The sequence below is a fragment of the Arachis ipaensis genome, chromosome B10 (assembly GCF_059453495.1).
Source record: "Arachis ipaensis isolate K30076 ecotype BB chromosome B10, ASM5945349v1, whole genome shotgun sequence".
Classification (NCBI taxonomy): Eukaryota; Viridiplantae; Streptophyta; class Magnoliopsida; order Fabales; family Fabaceae; genus Arachis; species Arachis ipaensis.
Genome location: NC_142435.1, coordinates 8,584,981 through 8,596,450, shown reverse-complemented (window position 1 = coordinate 8,596,450; position 11,470 = coordinate 8,584,981). Strand labels below are relative to the sequence as shown.

Below are 11,470 nucleotides of genomic sequence, written 5' to 3'. Positions count from 1 at the left end.
TATAAATTATGTCTAAATAATGAGTTAAGTCTCAAAGTAATCTTTAAAGTTGCACTCGAGTCTCAAAGTGATGCATAAAGTTAATAATTACCCAAATTTATTCTCGAAGTTGCACTCCGGGACTCATAGTAGTCCCTAAGGCATTTTTCGTCCATCGAAAAGTTGAACTGGACTGATTTCTGATAAAATGTTATCGTTTTATATTAAAAAAAATAGCAATCCCCTTCTAAAACCTTAATCCCTTCTTCTTCAACTCTGTTCTTCTACTTCTTCAACAGATCACAAAAATAAAAACCAGCAACACAAAATATCACAAAAAAAATCAGCATCAATTAGAAAAGATTAATCAACCTAAATAGCAAGCATCCATAAAATAGCAACAACAAAAAAACCATCAATAATTACAGAATAGAAAACAGCTAAAATCAACCATTGTTGTTGTATTGAAACAGGATCAGCAGCAACAATCACCCAAAACATTAAAGAACAATGATTGAATAACTAAAAAAAAACTTACCATAGATGAGACAAAGAATCGATCCAGAGAAGAGAAGAGGGAGGCAGAGGAAGACAGATAGGAGACAAGAGAAGATCGCCGATGTGCGAGCAGTGACAGTAACGACTAGAGAGGGACGTAGAAGCGAGCAGTGACGGCGAGAAACGAGACGATGTGTTGACGCAGAGGGGTTGGCGAGCAGCGCGACGATGACAAAGAAGGTTGAGACTTTGTACTCTGCCTCTGCCTCTACTGTGTTTGAGTGTGAGAGACTAGGTTGGGGAGGGGGTGAGCGGGGCGTTACTAAAACGGAGGCCAGCGAGATGCAGCGACAGCGAGTGTTGAGGAGAACTTTGTGTGTTTAGCGTTATGAGTGTAAGAGTATGGTTGGGGACGGGGAAGGGCTTCAGGTTGGGAAAGCAGAAAAGGAAGGGGACAGGTTGGAGAAGGGGAAGGGGAGCGTGTTTTCTTTCTTTTTTTATTTTTTTTATTTTCTTTTAAAACGACGTCGTTTCAAGGTTCTGATAAACGGAAAGCGTCTTAGGAATTAGTATGAGTCTTGGAATATAAGTTCAAGGATGAAATTGGATAACAATTAATTTCAAAGACTACTTTAAAATTCGAGTGCAACTTCAAAAATTACTTTAAGACTTAACTCCCAAATTACTTATATCAGTAAACAAAACATTTAAAATATTTAAAAAAAAATGCGTATTGTAAACATAATAAGTTGTGTATTAATTATTTGACCATAGCAATAATAAATATATTTTATATTATTATTAACATAAATGAGGATAACAATAATAATGCTAAATCCTAAACCTAAAATCCAGAACTCGTAAGCCCTAAACTATAGATGCTCAGAACTATACCCTAAATAGTAAACTATAAGACTTAAACCGCTAATACTAAGTGTTTGTTTGGACGTTATTAAATTGATAAAAAAAGATTTTTTTTATTAAAAAAATATATTTTTTATTTTTATTTTTTAGTACTTGTTTGGGCACTATTAAATCGATAAAAAAATCATTTTTCAATGAAAAATATCTTTTTTTTTTATTTTTTAGTGTGTTTGGTAAATTTCTAATAGTAAAAGTAAAAGTAATAGAAAAAAAATATCTTTTTTAAGAAACTACAATAAATGAACAAAAAAATACTTTTATCTTATTTTACCCAAATGTAATTGATAGATAAAAAGATCTTTTTACATGAAATATCCAAACATAAAATCATTTTTACTTTTGTAAAAGATCTTTTAGAAAAATATCATTTAAAAAAGGATATTTTTTGAGAATGACGCCTAAACAAGCTCTTAGTGTATTGGACAAATTTTTAATAGTAAAAATAAAAGCACTAGAAAAAAAAGATATTTTTTGAGAAGCTACAATTTACATCTTTTTTAAAAAGATTTAAAAAAAAAGATGTTTTTCACATAATAAATGAACAAAAAAGTGCTTTTACCTTATTTTACCCAAACATAATTGATAGATAAAAAGATCTTTTTACATGAGATATCCAAACATAAAATTACTTTTACTTTTGTAAAAGATCTTTCTGAAAATGGCGTCCAAACAAGCCCTAAACACTGAATCATAAACTCATTAATCATAAACTCTAAACTATAAATCATAAACCATAAATCTTAAACCACAAACCCTAATATCATTCCCCCAAACCTTAAAACTTAAACCATAAACACTAAACACTAAATCCTAAATAATGAATCTTGAACCCTAATTCCAAAACTGTAAACATTGAGAGGACTAAATCATGAATCGTAAACCTTAAACCATAAATCCTAAACCCTAAAATATAAAACTATAAACACTTAACTATAAACCCTCAGCGTTGAATCCTAAACTCTATACCCTAAATCCTAAAGCATAAACCATAAATCCTAAATTCTAAACGGTAAATCCTAAACATCAAATCTTAGACCATAAACCATAAAAACATAAATTCGTAACCAAAAACCATAAACTCTAAATACAAAACACTAAACCCTACACACTAAATCTTCAAACCGAATGCTAAACCCTAAATCATAATGATTGATCACTAAATCCTAAAACATAAACTGTAAATCGTAAAACCATAAACCCTGAACCACAATCCCCAAACTAAAAATCGAAAACCCCTAAAACTGAAATCTGAAACTCCAAAACCGAAACTGTAAATCATAAACTACAAACTCTAAATCCTAAACCATAAACCCTAAATATAAAAGCTTAACCCATAGCCCATAAACCCTAAATTGTAAACCCTAAACTCTAAATCCTAAATCCTAAATCCTAACTCATAACCCTAAATCCTAAACCATAAACTCGAAACCGCAACTCCTAACTCCTAACTCGTAAACCATAATCCATATTGCATAAAGCCTTAAATTCTAAATCTGAAACCAAAAGCCGTAAACCTAAATAACCTAAACCATAAACCCTGATAACATAAACTACAAACTCTAAACCCTAAATCTTAAACTAAAAACTCTAAAACGTAACATTTATACCATAAACTCTAAAGTATATACACTAAATCGAAGACCCTAAACTATATCACCTTAAGCGGTATTATAGTAAACTACAAACTATAAACCGAATACCTTAATCCCAAATTCATTAACCATAACCGTAATCCTAAACACTAAATACTAAGCCTTAAGCGAAAAAGGCCCTCACCTATAATCCCTATACCAAAAAACATAATCCAACCATTGTAAGTCCAATTTTCTAAGTGTGCGACATGAGTCCTAACCAAAACTCCTAGATCGTGTTAGTATATTTTTTTGGTTAATCTATATTTATGGACATAATTTAAAATCCTAAATTATAAATTTTTTTATTTAAATTGACATAGTTTCAGTTAACAATTTAATTTATTTTAATTTGATAGAAACAGACATAGTTGTATTATTGCACCAAATGTATTAATTAAGTTTTTTGGAACTTAAATAAAAATTAACTTCTTAAGACCATAAATTTTAAGTGAAAAAATAAATGTATTTGTATTATTATATAATAAACGTAACAATTTAATATATCTGTTCACACTTTGTATATTTTATATTTTGTTGGTCTCTACATATATTATATACCTACAATTAATTTATCAAATGCATTAAATTTAAACCTTTATTTGTTTATTTACTAATATTTTAAAAATAGAAAATGACCTCGAGGGTTTGTTATTTTTACGAATATCTTAAAAAAAAGTTAAAGTTTTGACACTTTTAAAAAAATATTAATGACATCATTAAACATAGTTGAGGGTATGTCATAAGTACCATAGGGTTTAATAGTTGCTAGATACAAGAATAAATAATATAAAAGGAAGGTGTTCAGGTGTAGCAATGTACTTTCACGGAACAGCAGTATTGCAAGTGTTATGGCGGTACAGATTTAATTTAAAATATTCGACTGGCATTGATTGAAGGGTCGCTTCCTTTTGTGAAAAACATGGAAAGAAAGTGCAAGGTAGGATAGCAACCGATGTAAAAGTTTTGCTGTACATATTGGCAGAGAGTGTCGGATTTGTCCAATATTATTGAAGACTGCATTGGCGGAGTGGGAGTATCCTGCGAAACCGTAGTGGACGGTGAGCCGAGCCAAATGGTAGTGGGCCGATTAATTTACTACGAGGTTTGTCGTTTGTGGCCCATTTTAATTGGCATCAGTGATGTATTGAATAGCAGATAATGCGTTGGGCTTTATAAGCGGAGTAAGTGGACCAATGATTATGGATATAGTGGTAGAGAGTATTGATGGGTTAACGAGGCTAATGTGTTGAAAAGTTTAAATAATACAACCAAAAATACAGACAAAGTACATAAATAATGAAGCATGAAATCCATCCAAAAGAAAAATGAAACAACAAAGGGATGGTCTTAAGATGTGTTACATATTTAGTTGATATTTTTTATTTAAATAAAATAAAGAAAATGGTTATGAAAAATACGTGTATTATCGAAACAATCAACCACAATATTACCTAGTCGTTAGGTTATATGTGGTTTGGTAAACAAAATAACAAATATTTTTTTAAAATTTTAAAATTAACAATTTAAAATTTTAAAATTACTGAAGATATATGCAAAATCGTTTAACACGACGATATTGTGTTCATTTGATTTTTATTTTTTTAAATTTTTGATGCATATAATTTAAAACATGAAAAGTAAGAAAATTGATATTGAATATGTAAGTTAATGTAATTTAAATTAACGACACAATTTTATCAAATAAAAGTAACGCACTCGTATTATTGCAGTGGGACGAGTAATAAGTACTTAATTCAGCTTTAAAAGAATTTCAAATACAAAGACAGACAATTCATGATTATGTGATAGTTAAAAATCCAAGGTTTAATAAAAACAAGCTATTTAATTGTAAGTTGTACTAAAAATTTGAGTGTGTAAATACATTAACATCATATATAAAGAATTGAATAATACAAATAGTGTTATTTGTATTAAATTAAAATGAATTGAGATTTTGTAATTATATACATGTGAATTATAATTTTTGTGATCGCATTTATTTGAAAGATGTGAGAGAAATATTTTTTAGACAGCCATATAAATAAAATTAAAATTCAAATTCAAACGTATATAGTTAAAAATAAGCGTGGTTTAGTTTGATGACGACATGAGGGGGTAAATAACATAGCGTTTGTTGAGTAAGAAAATAGTAAGGGAATGGATGATCAATGTGGATTATTTTGGTATTTTTCTGAAGTAGGTTAAGCTTGAATTTTTTTTGCATTGTTGTGGTTGTTGAGGCCGTATAATAAATTTGAGATAATGATCAGTGGGTAGGGTTGGTTGTTTTTATTGGGTCGTCATTAAAGCACAAGGTTGAAGCGCGTTGACGGGCTATTTACTGGTGGATTATAACTTGTGTTGTTGGTTGCATGTGTCTAGTAAAAGTGTCAGTTTGATTCGAGCCGTAGCTGAGGGAAGTCTTTAACGAATGTTAAGGAAGATGGGCATTAGACATCTACAGAATGCTGGGATCATTATAAGTTGCAATGACTTGCATTGTAATAGTAAGATAATTTGTAGACAATAGAAGCATAAGGTTGTAGTAGACGGATGATGGGCGTATACATGGGTGCTAGCCGAACAGAGGATAATAAACTAAAAAGAAAAAGTAGAAAAGACGGAGGATGTAGACTTTGGTTGTCATTGAAGTGGAGGAGTTGCTTTTAAGGTGGCGGTGGGAAGAGACGGAAGGCAGGCAGAGGTGTTACATGGCAAGTACCTTCGTCGTCGGCCTCAGCGATTGGAAGTTTGACCGCCACACCTGCCATGGCGAAGGCCGTCAATGGTGAAGATCCTCTCTTGCAGCGCAACCTTTGAGTCAGTGACGTCTTTGAGCCTGGCCTTGAGGGTGCAAGTTTCTTTGCAGAGTTGAATGTATTTCTGTTTCCACATGCCCACCAGATCATAGTTGTAGTCTAGGACGTAGCAATCTTCCTTCTTACAGATCTCTCGAATGCATAGCCGAGCAGCGTCCTCGATGGAGATGGTCGGGTTGAAAGCTATAGGTCCGATAACTACCAGGGCTTCAAATGATGAAGGAGGGACGACGGAAACGAGATGTTGATAGCAAGTACAACCATCAGGGTATCTTTGGTTGAGGATCCTATATATGGGGCCAGGAATGTCCAGCTTCTCGCAAGCCATGGCTAGGTAGGATCTCATGCTTTGGTGAAGCAATGGCTCATTCGGCGGAGTCTCCGGAACTAGGTCACGACCTACGCGGTAGTGCATTTGGTAAGGACATAGTGTGAAGGAAAAGTGAAGGAGGTATTCAATGAGTATAGGGGAGGACTTACGTTCTGGGTTATTTGCTAAGTCGTATTGAAACTGGTGGAACCTTGCATGCAAGGCTCTCAAGGCAAGCCTCTGCTTGTCGCGATAGTCATCGGTCTCAACGGCGTCCGGTGCTTCCCCAAGTTGTATGCGTCTCTTGCCCTCTTCGGCGTCTCCACCGCCAAAGAAAGAAAGCCATGCCTGCTCCGCCAGGGCTAATGTCTGGTATTTTTCCCAGCAACAGTCGTCGAACTCATTAATCTGCTCAAGAAGTTCTTCCAAGGATGTGTATATCCCGGGGATCCATCCGTTGAAGACACAGTAGTAATCTGGTGAGGTTTGACCAGCCATTGTGAATGTTGGTTGTCGAAGGAACGGTTTAGAAATGAAAAAAAATGGAGGTTTTATAGACGTGCAAGTGTGGTCACTGATAAACCCCGATTTCTGAGCAGGGGGCGATTTCTGAGCTGCCCAGGCCCAAATCCGACTTGTTTCTGAGTGTATTTCATGCAGAATTAAAGTCCAAGCAAAGGGGGAGCAATTAGTTTAGCCAACATGAACTTTTAGTTAGTTTTCTAGAGAGAGAAGCTCCCTCTTCTCTCTAGAATTAGGTTAGGATTAGGATAGATTATCTTAGATTCATGTTTAATCACTTGATCTTATCTTGTTTCTTTTATAATTTCTCATTTCTACATCTTGATTCTCTTAATTGTGATGTTAATTTCTCATTTTGCTCTCTTTTGTGATGATGAACTCATGTTAGATTTGATTTACTTTTAATGCAATTTAATGTTTGATGTTTCTTTATTGTTGAATTGAGTTGTTGATCTTACTTTTCTTGCACTTAGTAGTTGTTAGATTTTACTATTCTTGCCATTTATGATGTTTACCTTTATTGCACTCTATGTGTTTGATGAAATGTTCTCTTTAGTTTTTGAGTAGTTTTATCAACTCTTGGTCTAAGCCAAGGGAATTGGGTAAACTTGAGTTATTGGGTATGATGGAATTGGTGATTTGAGAACCCATGGTGATCAATTTGATACCCATTGACGCTAACCCACTACTAAGTTAATTAGTAGGTAGGTTAGGACTTAAGGGTTGATGTGATCAAATCTATTTGACGTACTTCAAGCTTAGGAGTAAATGTTATGTACTTAAAGCTTTTGGGAAGTAGACTTAATAGGTTGGCCTCTCTTAATTACCAATATTCAATTTGTTGACAAGAATGGTGACCTCAATTACCTAAGTCTTAGCCAAGAGTTCTTTATTTTGCTTTCTTTACTTAATCGCTTAATTTACTTTCTTGCCTTCTTATGAACCAACCCCCCCCTTTACCCCTTCATAGCCAATAATTAAGCACTACATTATTTTCTAGGGAGACGATCCGAAGTCTAAATACTTCGGTTAATTCTTAATTGGGGTCTGTTATTCGTGACAAAACCAAAATTTTTGATTGGGAGAATTGTTTGTTGGTGTAGAACTATACTTTGCAAGGAGAATTCAATTTGTGTGAAATCCTATACCGACGAGCAAAATCCTCACTAAATCAGTCACTGGTGAGGTGAAGGCTTGGATGCAAGAGTGGGAATTTTTCGGCTACAATTGGGTGGGCTTAGCTGACGTAGTTGCAGGAGAATCTGATTCCTAATTAGCCTTGTGGACCCCTCCACCCCTAGTGATTGGTTTGGAAAAGCTTATGATTTCAGTTCCTATTTAAATTTGTTTGGTAACAAAATTTGTTAGCACAAATTTGGTGGTGTCGTTCCGATATATTTGGTGCGGCAATTTTGGAAATGTTAACCTTGTGGTTCAATTAGTTTAAAGAGGAATGGGTAAGAATTTTGTTGGATCACAATGTGAAAGCCAAGTGGGAGGTAGATCATGTAAGGGGTTTTGATTGTATTTGTTTATATGAAACAATGTCGACGTTAGAAGTATTGATGGCGTCATTGGTAATGATTAATGATGGATAATAAGACAAAAAGAAAGCGTAGGCAATTGTTAATGACTTAATGATAATGTTCATACTACTATGCATAAGCTTCAAGTGTAAATTTAGATTTAAGAGGTAAAAGATGTATTGAGGAGAAGATGGGAAAATTCAACAAGGGTTTTCTTCGTTAATTCGTGGCTGGGAAAAATTGTTAACGAAGGTGTAGTAAATAATTTAGCACTGGAAGGCCCATTTTATTTATGTTGGTGTTATCCTTTTAGTGGTATTTTTTTAATAATGTCAAGATTTAATATATTATTTTTTATGGGATGATTGTAAATTTCAAAATTAAATTTGTTAATTTGTATTTTTTTTTTCTTAAAACATGCCCATTGGAAGGTAAGTGTTTTGTTTATTTAAAATTTTATTTAAATATAAAAGTTAAACCTTGACATTTGTATTTTATAATTATTAGAATTTGGAATGTCTTATTTAGAAGTTAAAATTTCAGAAAATAAAATTCGTGTATTAAGAAACACAGTAAGCAACCATTTGATTAAAACTTAGCATGCAATCTTTTTCTATGGCCCATAACAAAGTGCCTTGAATGCACCCTTGTGTCATTTTATTATCTGGCGGAAGAGCGATCTATATTTCCCTCCATTAAGCTGTGATTGTACTGTAGTTATGCATGATCTTGTACCTCGAATATTGTAAAGCACGTGATTGTCTGATTAATGGTGAGACTTGACATGGTGTGATATTCTTTATGCAGCAGATTACTTTGGGATGAGATGTATACGGCATGATTCAACTTACACGGCTTGGATTGGATCAACGTTGGTGCTGAGGGATGTGTGTGATGGTAGAGGTATCCGTGAAGCCATTCGGATCAGTTTTGCGTCAAAAATTGATCTAATTGGAATACAAAATTTATTGCGGTGAAGTTAGAATTACATAATTTTATTAAGAAAATTTGATTCGATCCAAAATATTTTAAAGTGGTTTGGATTGGATTAGATTTACGCTTTTGTTGCTACAAAAAATGAAATTTATATAACAAGATTCAACATAAAATTTTAAATAACTAATAATGATATAACAAGTCTCAAATATATGTCGAATAATTAACGGTAATTTAAGAATAGATAGTTGGAACAAATAAATAAACTCATTTTCAATTAAAAGTAATATTTAAATTAAAATTAAAAGTATAATATAATTTTTTTCAAAATTTGTTATTAACATATAAGATTGCATATAATTAAATTTAAGTAAAAAACTATATTTGATTTTGATTAACAATATAATTTTTTCCAAAATTTGTTATTAACATGTAAGATTACTTTAAAAGTTTATTTTAAAAAATAAAATTATGTGATAACCAATTATAAAATTAATTGTAAAAAATAAGTTAGTTTTGATTATGAAAAAAATCAATATTTAACCAAAAAGTACGTTGCTTTTAAAATGATACAAAATTAAGTATAGTTATAAATAAATTTATAAGTTAATCATAGTTTATAATTTATATAAAAATAATTTTTTATATATTAAGAAAAAGATATATGTTTTTAATATTTTGAACAATTTATTTGGACGTTTCACACCATTACTTGTCACTTATTCAGTAATTTAGTAGACTTTTTTTATTCACAAAAGTAAAGACAACAATAACGCTACTCTATAAAGGTTGGATCTTTCGTTTTTGAGAGACATAACTAGTTGGCTAATGTGACTCCAGTGAAAATAGGCTCTTAAAATGTGCCTTACTAATCCATGTAAATGGGTAATAATGACTCAAATGGGATATTAAAAACGGGCCTATATTCGGGCCGCTCCACACAAAGGAAAAGGTTATTATTTGATTGAAGCAAAAGGCCGAAAACAATTTTACTTAAGCAAGTTTTAAAAAAAAAAAACGGGAAGTTTGAAAGGCTTCTTCCTTGGTTTTCTTCTGCGAACCGTGATTCTGTCATCCCTACCTTTACATCCTTGTCTGGTGAGAGATTTAATCACAGACCCACAAAGCCCTTAGCCTCCACCCCATCCCTCTTCTTAAAGCTATGTCGCCGCTGCCGTCCTTTTGCCGTCATTCTTTCTGCGTCAGTTTGAGGGGACGGTGAATTTGGGTTTAAGTTGTGTTCTTCGTTAGCTTCGTTTGCCTGACATATTTTGCAATAATGTAATGGTGGTCCGCAATATTAGTGACCAATTTTATTCTTTCGATTTTCCTTCATAACTTTCGTAGGATACTTTGCAGGTATATCATTTGATAATATATTGCATTGTCCACCTGAGACATGCAACCTATTCCCAATTGCATTCTTACGAAATCCATTTTTATTCTTTCCTTGGTTACATCATTTTCTAAGTAAACAAGGTATGATATTTTGTCTGCGAAGAATTAGTATAATGAGCTAAAGTAATCCGCTATGTGCGTATAACTTGAAGTAAAAGAAGTTCATTTGTTTTATTGTTTTACTGTTTTACTGAACCTTTGATGCCTACTATAGGAAATCGAATAGGATTATTTGGTGCTTATGTCAACGAATTGCAGTGTTTTTATGTCTAGTTTCATAACTCTATTACCAGCTTACTGCATGATGTAAAATTGTGTTGTGCCCATGCTGCCGATTCGCTACTCAATTTTGGGCCCTTTTTTCCGTTGTTAAAAATTTTATTACAGTTCCTTGATGACAATATGCATTGCCTATATTACTGAGTCATTGTCATTGTGTTGTTCATGAGAGATTAAGTCTACAATACCCATTGTTTAGTTGGCAATGTTTATGCAGCATTCCGTTTTTATGAGGATAACAATCTTATTTGTTCATGATAATCGATTTTTTATTTATTCTTGTGATGTGCTATGTGAACGAAGGGTTCCAATGAAAAGCTTGCCGATATTAAGTCTCGGTTGGCCATCATCGAGAAGAGGACAACCACGTTTGATGGGTATTTGCTCCAAATTCTGGACTTGGCTCAACGGCAGCATAACCGAAGCGGTAGCATCGTCATGGTTCCTAGGCTGTGTATGCCCCCGCCGCAAGAGGACACCACAAAGACGAAGTCCTCCTCAGACGTCGTGCCCCAATCAAGTAATGTCACGAGTGTTTTTGGCCAACCTGAGGTCAAAATCATCAGACAACAAGGAGGCTCGTTCACCCATCTGAGGCCACCCTCCGAGAAGGGCAAAAGCATACAGCAAGGCCCAAATGCAGAG

General features: G+C 33.3%; 1 protein-coding gene across 1 annotated transcript; it reads right to left on the bottom strand.

The window, feature by feature from the left end:
• Window positions 1-5,771: 5,771 nt before the first annotated feature.
• Window positions 5,772-6,662, bottom strand: LOC107620062 (uncharacterized). Its single transcript, XM_016322284.3, has 2 exons — window positions 6,335-6,662; window positions 5,772-6,253 (listed from the first exon to the last, which is right to left on the bottom strand). Exons 1-2 carry the CDS (start codon window positions 6,660-6,662, stop codon window positions 5,772-5,774), a joined length of 810 nt encoding a protein of 269 aa, XP_016177770.1.
• Window positions 6,663-11,470: the final 4,808 nt, after the last annotated feature.